At 39.9% G+C, this 22,541-nt stretch overlaps 1 protein-coding gene across 2 annotated transcripts; it reads left to right on the forward strand.

Moving 5' to 3' along the window:
* The first annotated feature begins 6 nt into the window (after positions 1-6).
* LOC100743421 (guanine nucleotide-binding protein G(s) subunit alpha) lies at positions 7-22,142 on the forward strand. Of its 2 annotated transcripts, XR_004461019.1 has the most exons (11): positions 7-1,036; positions 1,955-2,030; positions 3,997-4,051; positions 5,051-5,170; positions 8,272-8,369; positions 13,337-13,391; positions 13,475-13,548; positions 14,037-14,216; positions 14,309-14,513; positions 14,589-16,293; positions 16,371-22,142. XR_004461019.1 is itself a non-coding variant. In XM_012381245.2 (10 exons), the coding sequence occupies exons 1-10, from the start codon at positions 898-900 to the stop codon at positions 14,733-14,735; spliced, it is 1,149 nt and encodes a 382-aa protein (XP_012236668.1). In that variant the 5' UTR covers positions 7-897; the 3' UTR covers positions 14,736-22,142. The 2 variants fall into 2 exon arrangements, 1 of the variants encoding a protein (XP_012236668.1); XM_012381245.2 differs by having other exon boundaries at positions 14,589-22,142.
* Positions 22,143-22,541: the final 399 nt, after the last annotated feature.

A 22,541-nucleotide genomic window follows, 5' to 3' on the forward strand; every position in this document is an offset into this window, starting at 1 on the left:
GGCCGGTTTTCGTCAGTGTTCCAACCGAAGATTCGGAAGTGATTTGATTCCTCTTATATCGTCGGTATTTTTTCATCGAATCTGCAACCAATTTAATCGTGCTCGGTATCGCACGATTCGCCTATATTCTTCTGAGTGGATCAATTTCTTATCGGGCCAGGTGTCACGACCCCGTAAACCCGTCGTCGTTTCAACACGACCGATTGCTGGTAGAAACTCCGGCATTCGGCGATCATTCCGATCCTATCTTTTCTGTATATTCGTACTTAAAATACGCACAAGAAGTCGATCGTCGTTCGAAACCAGCGTGTTGGACCAGCAGCACTGTCGTCAATCGTGTGTAGCTATGGTTTCGCGGGTAGTGCGAGATAGTGAAAGAGAAGCCGTGAAGTGAATCGAGTGTGAGTGCAACGGAGAGAAGACATCAAGAGATATACATACGCGTAGTTGTTGCTAGTGTACAAAACGGAGATAGTAAACGCACGACAGAGGCAGAAAAGGAGAAAGACCAGCGCACGAGAGAGGGAGTGCTACTCGAGGAAGAGGGAAGGACGAAACTCGAGTGTGGAGAAGCGCGATACGGTGATAGATAAGTATCGAGTGACAGACACGGCCGGAACGAAGGAACGAACTTGCAGTAGGTATATAGGTACTTGGAAAGGGAGTGAATCTGTAGGAACTGCGGTGCCAGAGGGTATACTTATCGAACGTCACATTTACGCGAGATAAACAACACGCGCCGACGGTAGACCCGTTGCGCGAGTCTATTCTCCCTCGTTCGAGAGTAACATAGTGGCGAGATACCGTCTTTCTCTAAGCCGAGAACAACAGAGAACTACAGAAGTGGAAGGGAAGAGCGAAGAGGGTGAGCCGCGCGTGTCTCTCTCGTGGTGTGTCATGGGGTGTTTCGGCAGCCAGAGCAGTAAGGCCAGCCAGGATGACAGTAAGAACCAGAAAAGGCGCTCGGATGCCATTACCAGGCAATTGCAAAAGGACAAGCAAGTTTATCGAGCTACCCATAGGCTCCTTCTGCTTGGTAAGTCAACTTGTTAAACTTTCCCTTTTTTTAGGACCTTCCATCACTACTTTGACGACCTTTTATTCCGTGGATATCTTCGGTTATCACATGTTTCTAACTAAATCTCTCTGTAGTTAAGTCTCAGTACGTTTCGTTAAAGATGTGTTTCCTTTTTTATCTATTCTTTTTTAAATACGGTATATAGTCTATATCTATGTACACGTGTCAGAAACGGAGAAAATTTCCGCTAGAATACCAGTTGAATCGGCTTCGATCACCAATTTTGGACAAAAAGCGAATCCGGTCAGAGGATAGGCCGAACATTATCGCGATGTTCAGCAGCGCGTAATTCAATTTTATCGATTATCGTATGAGCCGGCACCCACGAATATCCAGCGGCTGGCTGGCTCATGTTGTACCCTTTTCGTGTCGCTCTCTTCGTCTCCTTCTTCTCCTTCTCCCGAACCGGAGTCTTTTTCACATAGTCGGCCGATGTGGGTGTGCGCGTGCGCCCTCACACATGTATGCACACCATCTACTTATTGCGATACTTAACCCAACACCTAGCCATTACCTTCCTATTCTTCGTTTATGTAGGTCGTCGTTCTAATTCGACGTGTGGACGTGTGTTGTGTGTTGCGTATAGTTGACTCGTAGCTGTAGGTTACGAAGCAACAGCTGTTACTGTATTGTTCCCCTGTCGTCTGCAATTACGATCCTATTCCTGTTTTCCAAAAAAAGATACGATAATATGCCGCGTCTTGCGCGTTCGTCGAATAGCTTTTCAAACGATCGTTCAAAAAATCACTATCGATCTTTAAATATATATGTTTAAACCACTGTTTCTTAGTCGTTTCCTCTTTTCAACTTGAACGATGTTTTTTTCATAAAAGAAAAAGGAGAAACAGAGAAATTGTTTCTTTTGTTACGTTCTAGGAGCGGGAGAATCGGGGAAGAGCACCATCGTCAAACAGATGAGGATATTGCACACGGATGGTGGCTTCAGCGAAGCGTAAGTTTCGTTGCTCCGTTACAGCGTTACTACTTTTAAGCCAATCCAACATTCGATACTATTCGCACAGCACGGTAATGCCACCGGTACATAATCTTGGGTAACAAATCTCCTTTATTTTTTCCCATTAATACGCACTCGTGAATGATTCAACCTACGGTTAATTCGGTCCATCGCGTGATTACAATATCAACACGTGGATCAAGCAAATTATTCCTCGCATATTCTAACTTTCTTTTCCTCTGTTTGCTTCAGCTTTTTTCTTCGCGACGTTATCGTTGTAATCATTTCAAGAACGCAGTTCTTCCGTAAATCGTTCAACAAATACGCGCCTTTCGTTCACTTTCGATACTTTTCCTTTCTTCTTCTTCGGTCGATCCGTTTTCGTATCCAGCTACCGTTTGCTAGGAATCAAGCAAACGGATTAAAAATACAGTCGCGAAACGGTGCAAACTAGATAAAAACAAGTCGTTATCGTAAAAAGAATGTCGGTACACCTATATACGTGAAAAATCAGGAGCAACTAGATAGGATGAAAACGATGTGCAAACAAACGGGCTCGGCCCGGTTCGTGTGTGTCGTAAATTCTGTCTGCCTCCGGCGCTGATAACGGACCCGAACGCACGCCTTATTACTACTTTCGCGGTGATTTTTTTTCATCCGTTTTTTTCTCTTCTTTATTTTCTTGCTTACTCATTCTTCTTATCTGTCTTCTTCTTGTTTCTTTTTCTTTTTATCGACGATATCGGGATTGATACATTGTTCGGAGTTGTTTTCACATGAATCGCGAAAAGTTGTTTCTATCGTCGAATTTAACGGACTCTTTTTTGCTAGCGACGCGATTCTAAGAAGCATTGCGTGTTCGACGCGCTCGTTGCAGATTTCGCTTGTTTACTATGGAAACATACCGTATAACCTTGCGTATTTTTAGTATTTTTTCCTTCTTCCTTTTTCTTTTCTACCCTCTGAAGCTTTTTTACACGTGTACGAATTAACATCATTCTCGATTATCTTCCTCGCCCGCGTTTGTATATGCTTGATAGGAGCCCATGAAATGCACAGACACCTCGATCGGCTGCAATTAAGTAAATAGGGTTATGTAAATATATTTACATTTGCAGTAGCAGCTTTTGGAACAGTGAGACTTTTAACGTATAATCCTACTAAACGGCGAAATCGTTGGAGTAGGTAGTCGTTCGATTATTTTTAGCGTTGTATTCGAATATCGCGTGTAACAGCGCGAAGCCTTTTAATCCGCGGTCACATACGTCTGAAACGTGGAGAACCGAAGGATCACCAGGATAAGGGAAATCAGAAACACGATGAAAAGTAGGGAAGCAGACGAAAAGACGAATTTCTAAGTATCATGTGAACAAGACGCGAAATTGCGGCGGCGATATACATGATACACAGCATTGTGCGTAAAGAACTTGAACGGAATAACAACACTATAAAAATGGGAACCTGTATTAGATCGCGACTGTCGTCATCTTATAATGTACGTATGTGATACATGTACACATGTACGCGAGAGTCTTAAACGACTGAACTTTGCTCGAGTGACGATAGGAGCCTGGCACAGGTATCCCACATGAAAATTCGATGCTGCTGTCCCATAGTTGTGACGGTGAGGAGTCGGTCGCATCGATCGCCGGTATTAGATTCACGAAATTTCCAGTGTGTCTCCAAATCGACGAAATCGTTATACTAAAACTGGCGCGATGCCGTGCGATCTAAAATTACCGAATGACTCGGGTGCCATTAATAATGAAAATACGCGCGTATACGTGGTAAATATTGCTCGAGCCTAACTTGTTTCGATATTTCTTTATATAATCATGATCGAGTCATTGGTTTCTTTTTTTACGCACGGCATTAAGAGTATTCAGCGATGTACACAACGATGCATCAATATCGAGATCGAAGGATCAAACATATCGTTTGTTTCTCACGCTGTTCTGTGCAGGGAAAAGCGGCAAAAAATCGACGACATCAAAAGGAACATCAGAGACGCGATATTGGTAAGAATCCCTTTTCGATATTTGTTTATGCAATACCTTTTCAAACCTGGCGCGATACCCGCTACTCGACCGAGATTTTTTCCTTCATGCGTCGCGTTTTATTTTTATTTCGCTGTGCGGATTTTATAATCAACGGACTACTATCCTTCGGGATAAATGGTGAAACGCGGAGCAGAACATAAAGTAGCTTACGTTGTATCGTTCTTCTGTTTCTCTAAGACGATTGGTCTCGGCAATGGTTTGTTACAGCCTTATTAAAATATCGTTCGGTGGCACTATTATGCACACATGTGTCTTGGCTAACGATAACTATACAACACGTTTCCCTCTCCGAAAATACCCTTTCGGAGTAATATTCGTGAAACGCGTCGAATAACGCGGCGTATTCTGGGAATCTAGTGATTTATAGCTAAATCGATACGAAGCGTTGGTGTTTTCTACAACGGCAGTATTACGGTATTGCCGAAGAAAATGTCTCGGGCCATGAAATCGAACAACTTTTTAATTTACGTTTCAACAGAGATAAAAACCTTATTTCGTAATATCTATCGAAATGGCGGTAAACGCGTCCGTTTTGACGGGCGTCTCGTCATTAACGTTACGTGATGCGCCCGTAAATTCGCGACGGTTTAACGCCGTGCTGAGGAGAGCAGCGCGCTGTCATCAATTTGTCGTTCGAGGCCGTGTTTAGATACGCGTATCGTCTGTAACCTTGCAATCGCTTCCGTATGTCGGGTGAATGTAATAGACAAGCTGCCCCGTGGCACTTAAGGATTATGAATGACATATTATCTGCGCATGTAGCGATAGATACGGCCGGGATGGAAATTTCGCATACACATCGCAATCCCGCGAAGAATGCACTTTCTTTTCCGTTCGCGATGAACGTTGTCGTTAGCGTAATCGTCGTGGAATTACGTGCATACGTATGCTATACGATACATCGATGCACGTGGACAGCGTGGCTTCCGTTTTTTCATTCGATGCGTTCCTTTTCAGACGATAACCAGCGCGATGAGCACGCTAACACCACCCGTTGCTTTGGAAGATCCGGCGAATCAGAGCAAAGTCGACTATATCCTGGAGGTCTCGTCTGCCACGGACTTCGATTATCCCCCGGTGAGTCACAGCCAACCTATTTGTTCCGCGTGCCGTGTGTACCTTCTTAATGTAATACGATGAAAAATACGCTCCAGTTTTGTACGAGCGGTTCGCTTTCGTCTTTTCGTTGAATGAAAGGCCGGTGTCTCGGGCAGACGAGGAACTTTACTATACAGCGCAATGTAAATGACTTATGAGGCCTTAAAGCGTCGGAAGGATGAACAGTAAACGATCATGCTGACCAATTACAATGGATTGTCCTTTTCTCAGGGCAAGCGTGATACTCTTGCGGTACCGAAAGTTTCTTGTAGCTTACGATACACGTTGGTAGCATTTCTTCGCGTGAGAGCCACTGCGTGGTATGATCGGTGTTTACAATGTTTACACAGCCATCGCATATGTGGTGTGCTATACAATGCTCTGGCTATGATGTGCTGCGCCATTCCCCGCCTCGTGTACAAAATGCGCTCGTAGATCTTTGTGTCGATCGACTACCGTGCGCCTTCGATTATCTGGTGCTCACCATCAGTCACGACGATAGTGATCGACTTTTAATAAGAATTTTCAAGAGTAATATTTCTTGATTCCCTGTAAAATTTCCCGTGCTGTCAAAACGAAAGAAATTCGAATGTATATTCTTAGAATCGCGACTTGATTTTCGTCCAAGATAAGTATCCGATTTTATTTTATGAAACACATCGATTGACTGTTTCCGCGCGTGACAAATATATTTCGCGGTATACGATGGCAAGCGGTAGAATTAAATTTTATTACCGTGATGATTTTAATCAAGGAGAGCATTATTTCGAGGACACCAGACGTGCGTTTATAAGCGGCAGACGTACGACAAGAATGTTCTGGTATGGATCGCGTAATTTCACAAGCCGCGCGTACAATGAATCGTATAGTGAAACTAGATAGGGGAAAACAGGGGAGGGTGTACCATTAAAATATTACGACACGAGCGAGCGCGGTACACGTTATTTAACCCGTTTAGTCATTTTGTATTCAGGCCAGCAATTCTGCCGCGCCTCTTTGGAACGTGCGCTGAAGTTACTAGCACGATCCCTTAAAGATTTTCCGATTTGTTGTTCCTCTGTATGATGTCCGCGCTATGTCGAATTTATCGAATTCGCCCTGTGTAACTTGGATCGACGACACGGAGAATTTATCAACGTGCATTTTCTCGACGAGCCGGCAAGGTCCTCCAAGGCAGACGAGGAAACATCGGACAATATTTTCGGTGATTCCTCTCGATCGATTTTCCCGTGACTAATATACCCGATTATCGTTTCCGGATACATTTAACTAGGAAGCGTGGTAGGTACAGGAAAACATAATTCGCACCGTGCAAGGCTAGATCGAAAAGACGATGAAAAAGATTTTAGGGGTCGAGGAGGCATTGACATCTTCTGCAACCAGCTGACTGGACTCACTCACGGATCGGCGTTGTCGAAACTTCTGTCAGTTCGAGGAGAATAATGATTTTTTGCGTGCCAAGAGGATCAGACCGAGATTTCGAGAACTACGAAACCCCCGAACGCTCCGAACTGGCGAAACGACGTAGCGCATCTCGAAATAAAGTCGTCGCGACAAAATAATCCATGTGTTTTGCGTCATTCACTGGCAGTTGTTGGTACGTGGGTACATGTGTACGTATGTACTTTTACGTATCTCTGGCCCTGGTTGTACAGACGCAAATTGTCGTATTTTCTTCTTCGCTACACGCGATTCGACACCATAACCATCGAGAACGATGCATCCGAATTAATCGAATTAAGCCATTTGTTATCGGCAGTTACGAGCTAATCGGGAGTTTCGAGCTCCCACGTGATACTACGTCCCGTTCTCTTTTTTTTGCTCGATTTTTGCTCGACAAAGTGTTTCATCGAAATACCTTAACCGGATGGATGGAGTACACCTACGAGTATGGTAAAGATAGTCATCCGGCCGTCGGATAAGGTGAAGGGTTTAGATTTGAATTTCCACCGCGAGGATATATTAAACAGTGAAAGATATGTTTATGCGTGCGAATAAACATGTCTTTGTATTAAGAGGAAGTTACCGGGCAGAGGCTACCTTTTATTTTGTTCCGCGGCTACGTTCGATGAGCCGCGTCCAATTTGTCACTGTCGTTTCGCTTTTCGCATATCTAGGCGTCGCTTGTTGAGAGTACGGAAGTTTATTTCGAGTCGAATTCTACACCGAATTTGACCGCAACTCTATCACCGGGCGCATCTGTGCGGCTAATTCCTGTTATACGGAAATACGTCTAAATAAACGTTGAAATGTTTGTTACGTACTGCGGGAAAGGCTAACACCTATCTACAATTGTCTCTGTAGAATGTTTGTCTTTTTTGGTTCGAAGTACTTTTGGAAAAAAGACAGGAAAATCGAAAATATCGGAGTTTATGTAGCGACTTGGAGGTTGAGAAAGTTGGATCGGTCTGCTTTGAGATCCGAAACATCTCTCAAAATATAAAATTTAGCGATTCGAAGAAGTTCTCGAAAGGCTTTCAACGTGGTGACTTTCCGCTTTGATGCGAGAAGCGCATAAGTTTACAATTTATTGGTCGCTTCTCTTGACAAATTAACGTTTGCCCGTATCTCGATTCTTTCGAAATTGAATCCTATTCCTTTCGAAAATTATCGTAATTGTCGGTTGCTTTATTTTCTATCCGACAACGCTTCGGCAATAGATGCTATTCGAATATTTATCTTGACTTAGATACCTGATCGATATCCATTTTTATATAGGAGCGGATAATACGGCGACAAAGCCGGCGACAGAATTAAAAATGAAAATATTTTTGTCGATAACGGACGTGCTCCGTGGCTGCCAGTTTTGCATAAGTTACGCTGCGAATCGTCTTTTTCACTGGTCCAACTGTGACGCGGCATATTCTGTTGTCACGATAGTGGCCGGGTTCGAGCCAAATTTTCCATTTCGTCAGAGTCGCACGTTTTTTAGATAATTAATGAGACACGATAGAAGCGGCCGCCAAACTGTGAACTTATTTACAAATCTCCCACGGATGCGCCGTCAAATAATTATTTATTTTTTAATGTTATTTTTTAATGTTGTAATACGTTAACCGAATTACAATTCATGTTTGCAGGAGTTCTACGATATTGTCGAAACCCTTTGGAAGGACCGGGGCGTTCAACAGAGTTTCGAGAGGAGTAATGAGTATCAACTAATTGACTGCGCCAAATAGTAAGTTATCCTTTGTTTGTACGATCGTTAAAACAAATTTAATGCTACACTGAAGTGCAAAATTAAATACTAGATTGTACATCAGGGCATTAAAATAGAATACTTTTCGGGAAATGAATCAGTTTGATTTTCGAATGGATCGTATAGTATAGTATATACGGTAAGACAGATCGTGAAGTGCCCAATGATAAAAATAAGAGAGCAGAGTTATTGGCCAGGTTCGTAGCGTCAAATAGCTCGTGTACTCGAGTCGCGACACACGGTTATTCTAATTCGCCCCGGTACTGATATCATGATTACGATAAGAAGTACGTATGATAAGGTTTATACGATGATAATGAGACCGCGAATCGCGCCGGATTTGCCCGCGGATTCGTCCGCTATCCTTTCAACTATTCCGCGCGTGCCAGACGAGTATAACCTGAAACGAGAACTCGTGGTTCCGTGAAAAAGTGTAACGATTCGCCTATGTATTCGTACCTGTATTTCTGGTTGTGTGAGTATATTTGTATTTGTTATCGTATCTGACTTGTAAATAGTCTGCAACGCGGTTGGATAAATTTCGGAAGCGTTCTCATGACCGCGATACATATGGTATATCCGTGTATATTCATGGGCCTGTGACACCGATTTAATGCCAATGGAGACAATGCCTTAACGAGGTAATCGCTTTAATAGGGGCCACTCGTTTATCTAGGGGTTCTCGATGAATTGGCCCAACCTCGAACTTTTTTCACGCTGTTCACTGACACGGGAGCTGTTTAGGTACATACCGTTCGAACATGCTGTGCTTGCTTTTGTTCCACTCTCTCTTCTTCTCTCTTCTTCTCTCTCTCTCTCTCGCACTCCGAACGATATTTTTAACACTGCACACATAAGATATTTGTTTTTCCTTGTGCGTTCCACCTGTACGGATTTCGATAGAGTTTGTCTAAAGATGGTAACCAAGTTCAAACTGTTCTTTAAAAGCTTGATGCAACATTTGCGAATTTGTATTTTTCCTAGCCATAAATCTGTAATAAGATAAAGTTTGAAAGGCGACGCCTTCGTCGAAAGTGCGTTTGACAAATTCATATTTACCGATTGAACGGTTAATAACAAGTAGATAATTGGATGAAACTGGAAACGGAGTGTCATGAAGATCGTGACGCCGTGTATTTACAAAGATATATTACTTTCGGCATTCTTCTTTTGAACGTCACGTAACTTGGAGGGAATAACCGCCGATCCGATATATAAATGAGCGAAAAACTGGTCCGCTGCGAACCGTCCCGGTCCAGCAGATCACTTTAAACTGTATCCCTTTGAAAATTACATAGGTGAGGCACAGGTTGTTGCACTGAATCGTGAGCAAAGAGGCGTGAATCTCGAATGTAAACGCGAAACTTATCCACTAAACTAACAAACCCGAACATGTGACTTCGTTTGCTGTTTATTATTTCGTCAAATACTTTAATTAGGCAGAACACATTTTTTATTTGGCTGCAGCCTCATTGGATCTCTCTTCGTCTCCGCATGTATAATTACCATGAATATCCTTGTCGTTATTATCGTCATCGTCGCACTGTCAATAGTAGGAGAAATTAAAGCGTTTATCGTTCAATTGATACCCCCGTGAGACACGAAACGAGAATACTTCGGAATACGTTCACGATCGACGTGATTTAGCAACGTGCCAAATAGTGTCTCGCATTTCACGGCGAGATCGCATCAAGATCACGGCGATAGTTTTCGTTTCGGTTAAAAATATATTAAACCTGGTTACATTTCGGTTACTGCACCTCGTTGGCCGACGTTTGTGTGAATTTTTTTAACGCCTCTCCCCCCCCCCTCCCTATCCTTTCGTTTTACAGAAACGTTCGTTTTCTTTCGTTTCTCTCCTTTTCATCTTTTCCTTGATTCTCTCTTGTCCTCTTGTGTATCGAAATAGAAAGAAAGAGAAAGAAATCTCTGGGTAAAAATAGCGTATCGTATTTTTAGGAAGCACTGGTCGAGAGATGTATAACGGAGAGATTCTTGTGGACCCCGCGACGCTAGATTGTTGTAATTTCAGACGCCTGTTTGCTAAACATTAGATAAGTCTCTCATTCTTGATTCGTGATCAAGGGAACAGATTTCGAGTTACACAAAAATTGGTAGAAATTAATGGGTCAATTCTTTCTTCCCTTCCGAAAGGCAAAGAAATTTAAAGTGAAACTGTCTCGAATACTTGTATCGAAGATGAAAGGAATATGGACCAACGGCAAGCTTCCTAAAATATCATCGAATTGGAGTTGGTGCACAGCGAATAAATATTTGTGCGACGTGAATAAGAGATCGCTATGCGCCAACGCCTGATTATCGATTGTTGGTTCAGTCACAGCCATTTCCGGGTTGAACAACTGTCAGATTTCATGCAATAAAATTCGCAGGTGAAGCGTGTCGCAATATTATCGCGATTCAGATTCTGCCCGTATCTCCCTTGGAGCCCATCGAATTGCGCTGAGAATGTAATTCGTCGCGATATCGTTTTCAGTATCGAATTTTTGTTTCGGATTAAAAATAAAAAAAAGAACTAAAAAAAGAGTAAGGGAGAGGGAGAAGGAAAAAATGCAGGAGAAAGAAAAAAGAAGAGGAAAAAGAGAAAACGAGCGCTGTACACGGGGAGAATCGAGTAACGTGTCAATTACACGATGGGATACCTCGGCACACCTTAAAAAAGGAAACACGTGTCTCTATATATAGACGCTGGTCTATATGCTGGGATCACTGATGTTGCCACACATAGTTCATGAATGTTTAGGTCGATAACAATCTTCTTCCGTGCCATCGTCATGTTAGATAAAAACCAGTATTTTTTATCCTCGTTAATAACTTTCGATGCCACTGCCTAAATATAGATCGCGAAAAAATCAATGAGATCGTTTCAGAAAGTCTTTGGCGCTTCTGCTGAAGTTGCCGAGATTTTTTTCTGCAAAATCTTTTCTGTAAATCGAGCGATACGTCGAAACTTTTCCGTTATATCGAAGCAAGAAGGAGCGATTGTTAGGTTCTTTAAATATTTGCAATTCGAATCAACCGATCGTTTAAGATGAAACAGAATGTTAGAAAGCGTCGAAATCAATGTAAAAAGTACGTAAAGGATGCTCAACGCGGATTCGATCTGGTCTACTTCATTTCGTTACTTATGCAACGAGCCGAGCATTGTTTTGTAGTTAGTCTGACCTCGTTCAAAATTCGCGAACCATTTATCTTCTTAAAGTGTTTCTTATTCTTTTCATCATCCTGCGCATTGTCGTTTATACAAGACGGTTGGTTGAAAAGTAAACCCCGGGAAAACTAGAAATTCCTAATTCTCTTGTATGTTATATTTTCGATAAAAATAAAATATTTTAGCGATCGGTGGTTCTGGATAATCTAACGCTGGGATCGTGATGCAGCAGGAGTGTCACGCTTGTCATATCGTTAGAAATAACATTGTTATAAAGTTGACTTCAAGGTCGGTGAAGTTACACCGCCACGGTAACCAGAAAATCGTTCTGCTGTAACCAGTGGGTCACGACCTCCTTCCTCTTTCGATTCTCAGGAGGTCGATAACCTTATTTCTGTACGAGCGCGCCAATTTCATGACCTACCTTTCTCACGAGCCTACACACGAGCCACGTAGACCTTTATCCCAGGGGCTTCTCTTCAGCTTTTCTGTGCAACTACTTGCCGAAAATCAATTCCTCCGGTTTCTGGTTCCTCGAATTTACTCGAGGAGCTAAATTCTGGTTACTCACGTCTGTCGAGGTCAATGAACGCTGGATTAATTGCTGTTGCATCTCGTGATTCATTTTACCCTACCTTCCTGCCTTTGTACCTATGAAAATCCCTTTCAGTCGTTTGTATTATTTGTTTATGACGAAACGATATCCCGTAGATATACATGTAGTAGAATCGACAATTTTGCAATTCTTTATATTTATGATATCTTAGTAATGTTATCTCTTTCAAGTTTCGGAATATTTCCAATGAAAAAGGTGTCGTTGTCTGTACGGCTATTTAATATCCGGGCCGGAGAGCAGTGCAAGTGTCTGTCAGTAAATATATTATCACCGTCAACCGACTGTAGAAGGTTGTATGGTGGTGTCAAAGCGAAGACCCACCCCTGTAGGGTGCATCTCGCGCATACAACATACACCTGTACAGGGAGCTGGTATACATACGCGAAGCTAAGTCTGTACGTACGATTGATGGCGAGCAGCGGTGGCAGTGACCCATGACCCGGATTGGAAACTGGGTGCTAGAGAGGCATAGTCGGCGAGGCCGAGAGGGCGAGAGTTGGGGTTAGGATAGGACACTACCGAGAATCGATTTTCCCCCTTCGTGCGCTCTATCCACCCTAGACACTAGCCGGGGAGGGTCTTTCAAGAGAAACGGTGACAGCAGCATGAAAAAAAGGAGAGAATTCTCTTCGTTCGGTGCTCTCTCACCCTGCTCCAGCGTTCCACCCTTTTCCTACAGCTACTTCCGTTTTCCATCTTGTGTGTTATCGCGCCACTTTCGATACATAAGATTCTGCAGTTTCCATCTGGACGGAAAGTTCATGAACGAAAATTATTCTGCACTCACCAAATGTCCAAAAGAAACACTTAGGAATATCTTTTGTTTTTTTCCTTTGGTTTAAGGTAAAGCGTTGATTCGGTTTTCCGGATGGCATCGATTATAAACGTTTTCATTAACACCTGACAATTGACAATTGTTCGAAATTTTTAACGATGCTAGGCTAAACCATAATCACGCGAAGCAACTCTCACGGTAACAATACTGTTAACTAGCTGTGTTTATTATCGGCGATGATCAGCATCGGTGGGAAATACTGGCACATTGATCAAGGCGTAGCTCGTTATAGCACTGTCAAATCGATTACATCGTGAAAATTTACATTTAGGACTGTGAAGACTGTAGGAGATGTGTGTAATCGTTTCTTCCGTTCTCTGTTTCAGTTTTCTAGATAAGGTAGCCATCGTTAAGCAACCGGATTACACACCCACAGAACAGGTAATCGTCGATACAAGGTTTTAACGCGAAACCGAAAATGTACAGATTTGATTCGAATGATAAATTTGGTCGATCTGTTGCAGGACATCCTCAGGTGTCGAGTCCTTACGTCCGGTATCTTCGAAACGCGGTTTCAAGTCGATAAAGTAAACTTTCAGTAAGTCCTAAGCGATAGCTACTCGCTTTACTCCAGTGTCGTCTAACTATATATAGACAACGTATTACAGTAACATCGGTCGACGGTAAATATAACGTAAAGCAGCGACGCGCACCTCATCCCGGCGTGTATATTACAGCTATAGACTTACGTGCTATACGTGCAGCGGAATCGGTTAGCCGCGTTAACGCCTCCGCAACTTTATAATATTTTCCCTTTTTGCCTTGGTTCCCATTATCCCCCCGCCCTCCCGTTAGATCCTGTGTTTCGCATTAACTCTACGGAGGAACATCCAGTCTTTATCGGTCCCTTACGGAATTTCATCCCGATAGAGTTAAATTTGCGGATCAATTCTAATTTCAACTTTTTTTTTAGCCGTAGATGGTGTTACGTAAAATGTAAAGTATAGTACACGAACACGATCCTTTGCATGCATTTCGTCCATAAAAGCGTCGTAATGTGTAGCATCAATGATTGCTTGTTTGTAGTATGTTCGACGTTGGTGGTCAACGCGACGAGAGGAGAAAGTGGATACAGTGCTTTAACGATGTAACGGCAATCATATTTGTAACAGCATGTAGTAGTTATAACATGGTACTCAGGGAGGATCCAACAAAGTTAAGACTCAGAGAGAGTTTGGACCTCTTCAAAAGCATTTGGAACAATCGGTACGAATCGGTTTAATTGCTTGGAAGTATTCAGCGTACGATAAGATGTTCGTTCGAAATGTTCGTTACATGTCCGTTCTTTCCTTTTCTAGGTGGCTTCGCACAATTTCCGTAATCTTATTTTTAAATAAACAAGATCTATTAGCGGAAAAAGTAAAAGCAGGAAAGCACAAATTAGAAGATTATTTTCCAGAATTTGCGCGATATCAGACACCGGCTGAACCTGGGGTAGTGCCAGATCCTTCGGAACCTCCTGACGTTATGAGGGCCAAGTACTTCATTAGAGACGAATTTCTTGTAAGTACATCGTGTTAGATATTTGAGCACAATTTTGTTAGGCGAACGATAAATTTTCCATCGGACTGTTTGCAGCGTATAAGCACAGCCAGCGGAGACGGTAAGCACTATTGTTATCCGCACTTTACATGCGCCGTCGATACTGAGAACATCAAGAGAGTATTTAACGATTGTCGGGACATCATTCAACGGATGCACTTGCGCCAGTACGAGCTCTTGTGACTTCGTTCCTGCCGACATATCCTGTCATGTATTCGTATAAAAATTACGGTAGTGCTCCACCCTGAGCTAACTCGAGTCAAACCAGTCGTACCGTGGGCGATCTGAATGGTATCGCGATGTACGATGATATACATTGGTGCGTGGAACTCTTCTTCGCGTATCTGAAGCCGTTTAATTATTCAGAAAGTAACGTGTCGAAGACTCCGCGTGTACGCATACATGATTGATGGCTGCGAGTCGATCGTTCTTCTTCGACAAAATTCAAGGAGAAAAGTTGATACGCAGCGGTTGGGGGTTACCTAAAAAAAAATCTGTCTCGCAATGGAGAGAATAGTTCTCTTTTTGCACAGAATCGCTTATTATGTCATTGGTGTACAAGCAAATTATGCCCCTGCGCATTCTACTTTAACGATCGTTTCGACATAAAAAAGAGAAATATCTCGGGCATTTCGATCACTCGACTCCTTTTTTAAGTTTCGTCGAGAGTGTGCTGAACGTCGTGATTAGGGGGAGGAGAATAATATTTGTTGCTAGAAAAACATGTGCAATTTTAACTATTACCTCGTTAATTTTATTCTTATTACGCATCAATTCGTTGATAAGAGGAATGGGAGAAAGAAAGAGAGCGATTGAAAGAGAGCGAATGTTCTAACGTGGGTCATTGTTATAGATTAACACGACGGCGATCGTGTAACGACTCTTTCGTCCGGCACACTCGTCGCGTTATTATCTCGTTCAGATTTAGTATTAAGAATGTTTCCTAAGACTTAGGTAATTTCACCGATAAAAATCCTTATCGTTGAACGTTTCTTTACTCATTTTTCGAATCTCTATTTTTCCCTTGCCCCTTAAAACAATTTAATTATATGATATAACCGTGTTTATTGGTAAACTAATTTTTTCGAATTTCCGAATCTCGACTTTTAATCGCATTGGCCCGACCCGTAGGAGTCTCAGCCGCACCTTTTTACAAGAAGAGTATTTTGTGAGATTTTACAGTATTTCGAAGAGCGTTTTAATTATATAACTATGTATCAAATATGTACAGGGTGACCGTCCACGGATTCATGTTTTTATGTGCGTTTCCTATAAATCGAGATTCCTCACTGATATCGTTTTTACTGATTTCCATTGAACTACTTTAATTCGTGTACTTAGGCACATATATTATCATTGTAGCTAGTATCTACATATAAATCCTAAACGTACGCAAGACAAATGTGCCACGTGGGAAATTCATTTTACACGTACACTTCTGACTATAGCGTTAGGCTCCAACATTACAACAATCAAAGTACGTCAATGTGAACGTTATTACATACGGAGGTATAATATGTTGCTTATTTATTCGACTTCGTAACGTAAAGTCCCGCGTCCCGTTTTCGAGTAAATGCTTTATGTCCCGAGAGTATGCAATGGTAACATGTACAAATTTCGATCGATTCATCCAAATGATCAGTTATCATCGGAACTTCTTAGGGTAAAGTTTCCTGAACCAAAGTGCGATGTGCGAATTTCTTATCTCAAGTATCTTTACTATTTGGACACCCTGTATATGGTAAGTCTCCTATTGTTTTCTTTCGAATCTTAATCGTATCTTTCCTTTCACATATTTTTTTCTCAATTTCATACCAGATCCAGAGGACGAGAGGAGTTTGTACGCGTGTGCAAACTGCTTTGGAACTACGCGCATTGCGGCTATATCTCGCACGTGCGTACACACGTGCATTCTACTGCTATAAATATATAAAGTGATGAATTGATACACGTATTAGTAACAGAAAGAAAAAGATAGAAAATTCTTCGTGGCAGCACGTTCACTCGCATACATACACCCTCGTACCCCTAGATTAAGTGCGGGTTACTGATCTGTGTAACATCTACTTTTATAATAGGTAACGAGAGTTTTTTTTATCGTCAAATTAAACTGAATAAAATAGGGATACGAATAAGCCACGTTCCGGTTTATGTAACGCAACGTAAATATATTGGGGCATCCGGTCTTACTATCCTTATTATCGTCTTGTTTTAAACGTTTTTCTAATAAATTTGATCATGTTCACTCTTATTTCTTCCTTTTCTTTCATTACGATCGATCACTTCTTTGTGAAGCAGAAGAGATGAAAAGAAAATTGTTCATAGAACGTTTCTCGGAAGGAAGACAAACTCTGGCAGTTTGATTGATATTTCCCTTTTTTATTTTTTATATGACTACTCGGTCTTGCGACGTTTTCTCTTTTTTGAAACTTTACGACAATGGATCATTCTTCTTTTCGTGTCCTTTGGAAACTGTTCTTATCCAGCAGTATGGATAATCTGATTATTTTTAATCCATTAGATAGTGTTCTATCCGATCATGTTTAAATGTTGTGGCTATCGAAACGATGAGGATAGAAATTCCGGACATTGCATAACGGTTACTCCGCACATGCTGACAAGCCCACACCCTCATAAATGTATTCTCATGTAATATCAATATATGGGCCCGTGTGCATACATATATATGTATACCTATCGTACTAATACATAACTGACAAGCCATAGTTTGTAACGGTATTTATAACTTTACGAAGTGTTATTTTTACTGTAAAACTTGATGACAGATGTAAGAGTGAAAGTAAGGATGTTAGGGAGTGAGAGACAGCGAGCCTGCGAATATACATATATAATATTACCTGTCAATGAAACTTCCGTGAAACTTTAATGTTCATCCAGCACAAAGAAATATGAAACATCATTTTGTGTATGTCAGTGTACGAACGAGTAACGAGTATTGCGTAATTAATATTGTTGCGAGCATTCTTACGCGTTTTATTTTTTCGTTACGATTTTATTTTCTTTCCCTTTTCTTTCGAATGGAGAATCGCGTTCGTCCTAATTTTGAATGCTTTATTCAACGGTATTGAACAACAGAAAAAAAGGGAAAGAAAAAATACGATATGATTGACCATAACGAAGGGAAAAGAAAAAAACAAATCACATACAAAAATGTATTGAAGAAGTATTGGTAGATTGATTGTCCGTTTTCGTCGGTCGCGATACAATAAAAAAAACACAACAAAAGTAAAAGATAATATATATACTTGCTACTTGAATGTAAACAAAATTTGTAAGTGTAATGATGATCGACTATTGTATGCGCGTATGCAAGCGAGAAACAAACGGATACCGAATTAATAATTAACTAATAAATTTTACGTGGCCACGATTATACCGATATAGATATACATATATACATTATATATACTTACATATATATATTATATATATTGTATACATACGCCGATCGCACAAGTTCTTTTCTTTTATTGTACGTACAATATACCAGGCATGCGAATATGTACATGTGAAAATAAGCGGTGCAAGTAATTATTATTTGTAAATACAATAATGACAGGTTCGTACGGATGGGAAGCAATGACGCATCGATAGCAGTTCGTCGAAACTAACTTGAAATTGTGCGTTTGATTAATGGATATATACTATTCGGTGTAGTGTTCATTATTGGAGAACATCTTGTGTTTATAGATCGCTTAACCACGTATAGGAATGTGTTTGCATTTAAATATTTTGACAATGATTGCGTCTATTTTTATTTTTATTTTTTTTTTCCTTTTTGGAACGTAACGAAGAATTGTCGAAGCTTCTTTTTTTTTTTTTGTTTTCGTCAATGCTGAAACAGAGTCAAAGGGCCCAGTCGTGTTTTGTACGAAACGGACCACTCCCTATTTCTTCTTTCCTCGCGATCCCCGTCGTGCAAATGCAAGTCGTCGATAAAACACGATGCAGCACGTCGTCCACGAAGCGCATTATCCGCTTGCATTTCGCAATACTCTTTGTGGACCACGTTGCTAAGAGAGCATTGCCTTAAAAAGCGAAAGTCAAAGTAGATGGAATGGGCATAGTTGGAATCGTCGTAACGAGAGATAGAGATACAAGATCTGATGAAGCAACGTTAATAGTGATTACCGTCGATAAATAATTAAATGTTCCAGTTAAATTCGATTCGTGGATACGATTGCATCATCCAGATCTTTTAACTGCCTCGGAAAGAACGAATTACCGAGAAAAAAAAAATTGACATCCTGATTTTCAATTCGTTACACCTTTCTAACGAAGTCATGGAACGTTTGCTCGTAGATAAATACGTGTTTTATGCTATCATGGTCGCGTTTATGTTAAGGATACAGAGTCATTTATTGTGATCGTCTTATCGTTAAACTGTTATTCGATAAAAAATTGTCTCTACACGGGCAGATTTTATTGAAACGGAAAATGTAGTTATAGTACTATTATCATTATTCTTATTACCATTTATTATTGTTATTATTATTATTATATTATCATCGCTATCATCGTCATCGTTTCATTGTCATTATCATCGTCACTCTCATTATTGTCGTCATTATTATTGTAATTAACGATTACTGCTGTAATCATTGTTAAAAAAAAAAAGCTATCTTCGGAAGAAATTAGATTCATCTATCCAATCTAGAATAATGTATTTATTTAAACTGACCACGATCAGTGCAGATGGAAAAGTGAACATTGTAACGCTGTGTTTGAATTGTGGTTGTCTTTCCAATAATAGATATATTCGTCTTTCATACATCGTAGTTATTTCTGTTTGAAAAGGGAAACTTCGATCTTTCGTTATTAAAAGAAAGAAAGAAAGAAAGGAAGAACGAACGAAAATCTAGAGAAATGTCATACCTTTACGACGGACATTTGTCAAAGATCCGATCATAGTCCCGTGCATAATTCTAATACGATTTAGTAAGAAACGAAGTTTTCAGAAGTCTTAATGCAAGGCGAAGGTCGTCTTAATGCAACGTGAACGACGTATACATCTGCGTATATGCATAGAGACTGGATAATCGTTCTGAAAGTTGTCGGAATTAGTAAATCGATGACGCATGCACGAATGCATGGAAAGTCAATAAGTTCAATCGTTTGAGATTACAATAATCGTTCAAATAAATAACAATGCATGTTCTACATATGCAGAGATGCGAAGATATTATTTTTATTTCTCGTTAAATTATTTTCACCGAGAAAAACATAGAGGGCCAGGAGAGATGGAAACGTCTCTCGCTCGAATACGCGTACCAATCTGTCTTAATTGATTTGAAACAAAGATACGTACGTTGTTATTTCCTTCGGTTTTTTACTTTTCGATATCTTTCATAGTAAAGTAAAATTAATTGCTTACGTCGAATAATTACGACTTGCCTCGGAAAGTTCTTTGAATATTTTCGCTAATCGTTTTGATGTATGTAACGAACACGTTCGTGATTAACAAGCATTTTATTAGTAGAATGAACGTGTAAACGAAATACGGTCTCATCGTGAAAGTATCACGAAATATCAAGAGCGGTTCCCTGTAAATTCCCCAAATGACGACATAATCTTTCCAATACCACCACTTTACCCTCCCATCCAGTCATTCGAATTTACGAATAGGCAATAAAAAAATGTTCCACTGTCTTTTATCTAAAATATCTTGTCAGCCGTTATAAGTCATGGTTGCAAATTGTCCCTGATCGTGAATCGTGCCTGATGTAACACTTATTTCAATTGTTTTGTTGATTCTTCATATTTGATGGGAAATCCAGATTGCTTTAATAGTACTCTTAGGATCATCAAAGTAATCTTATATTGGGAAATCGTGCGTTCTTTTGTAATTTTTCGTTGATGAGATTGCCGGGTCACGATGCAACATAAAACCACTTTGATTCGAAGACTTATCGAATGAAATTGTGAAAGACAAGAAAAGGAGCTGTCTGTGCCTCGAGCACAGCAATTATCCTATTCGTTAAACAATAAACAAACACACGAGAAGAGTTATGGGCTCTTGCCACATACTCTGTCAGAGTAATTTATATAAAAATATAGCTACATGTATAATGATCGATCGTTGGTGTTGTTCGAAGTCTTTTTTCTAGTTTTTATCGCATTGTTCGCTAGAATCCAAAACGTTCAAGAATCACGAGCATTCGTTTGATACGAGGATAATATCGTTTTATAAAATTACGGAATTTATATCCGAATAAATAAAAATGAACGGTGATCGAAGTGAGATGTTGTAACTTGGAAGCTGGCGAACATTCTATTGGATATTACAGTTATTTGAAAACTGATTGAAAATTATGTAAAAAGAGAAGGGAATATATCTTGGCGATCTTAGGGATGCAAAGAAAGAATAACGGATCACTTAATTGTTCGTGTGTAAATGTATTCATGTAATAAGGTATGAGAACTGAGAAACTAAGAAAGAGAGAGGGTGAAAAGAGTTTTACCAACTCGTCGATAAGTACGTCCACCCTCCCTTCTAAATAAAAAAAAAACCGGGTTTCCTCCCTGATTCTTAATGACTTCGTTGTTGCGTGTATCTTAGAAGTATGTTTAGCTGAAGACTTAAGAAAGAAACTATTGATGCAGACGCAAAACTAAAAGCGAAAGCAGGAATCATCGGACAGTAATATTCGAATAAGCACTAATTATATACGAGTGAATGAATAATAACGCGTATACAGAAAAAAATATACACATACACAGAAAAATATGGAATAAAAAATACGTGTGATGTAAATGAGTAATAACACAAGAAATTCGTTAGGAAACCAAATTAAATGTTGCCCGCCCCATGATTTTTCTTGGTATTAAAATGCTGTGTCCGCATGAGAACCAGCACGGAGAATTTCTTTTTTAAATCCTAGACTAACGAGTATCTATGATATAACTGCGTAATAAAAGGGCAAAGAAAGGAGATACATAAGCCGACGAACATTGCGTACAATCCAATCAAATGAAAAGATATGGTTGCTATATAAAATATGTGAACAAGTATTGATCGTCTGAGTCGTTTAGTTGTCGAAGCTATTTAAGTAAAAATCGTGGGGTGGACATGTAGTATATACAATAAACTGATATATATATATATATATAAATATATAAATAAGTATATGTATATATTTATGTCATATAAATATATATGTATATTATATAAGTATAATTCATGTTGAGTTAATGCGATCGAATAATTCCGCGTGTGTGATAGCCAGTGTGCATTAAAAAAAGGGAAGAATGATCCGTACGACTGTAAATGTGTTTTTAAATTACAAGAAGATACAAAAAATATTTCATTCTCATTCTGTGATGACTGTCTGAATATGAAGGGAAAAAAGAAATGTTTTCATGGATCTATGCTGATTAATCAATTAAATTATTATAGTGAATAAAAAGTTCGGCTCGTGTTGTATTAATTGTGCAAAAGGAATAAAAAGAAACCATCTGCAAGTGTGAAGATACATGCGTCTCGTTCGCTCGTGTGAATAACATAAACGTGTTATGTCCGTGTAACGTGTGTTAACACGTAAATCATATACACTATTTAAGAAAGAAAGGGAGAACACGTACGCTATATCTGAATGCAGAAAACAAACAGTATGATTTGTATACTGTATAACTTTAGTCGTTTATTATTGATTTCGAGAAATGTGTATAAATTATTATGTGTAATTAAACAAAGATCATTTAGTAAATTCTAAGAGTATATAATATATACATATATACTAAACAAAACTGAATCACAACATGCGCGCGTTTGCGCACGTGCCATATACAAAACACAAAAAACATACAAAGAGATATTGTGAAAATTACAAAACTAACAACACTGCAAGGCCACTGTATAATACATTTGTGTAACTAAAATAGTGATGGTACAATTATGAAAATTATAAAAATACAATAAACACTTACCGTACGTCTTATATACACATATACTATCTAAGTGCTATTTAA

The sequence above is a fragment of the Bombus impatiens genome, unplaced genomic scaffold (genome assembly GCF_000188095.3).
Source record: "Bombus impatiens unplaced genomic scaffold, BIMP_2.2 scf_0129, whole genome shotgun sequence".
Classification (NCBI taxonomy): Eukaryota; Metazoa; Arthropoda; class Insecta; order Hymenoptera; family Apidae; genus Bombus; species Bombus impatiens.

Excerpts from the sequence above, each read along its gene's own strand:
- LOC100743421 (XM_012381245.2), top strand. The coding sequence starts at position 898 with ATGGGGTGTTTCGGCAGCCAGAGCAGTAAGGCCAGCCAGGATGACAGT. Across the intron at positions 1,037-1,954 it reads CCATAGGCTCCTTCTGCTTG|GAGCGGGAGAATCGGGGAAG; the intron begins GTAAGTCAACTT and ends GTTACGTTCTAG. Across the intron at positions 13,549-14,036 it reads GTCGATAAAGTAAACTTTCA|TATGTTCGACGTTGGTGGTC; the intron begins GTAAGTCCTAAG and ends GCTTGTTTGTAG.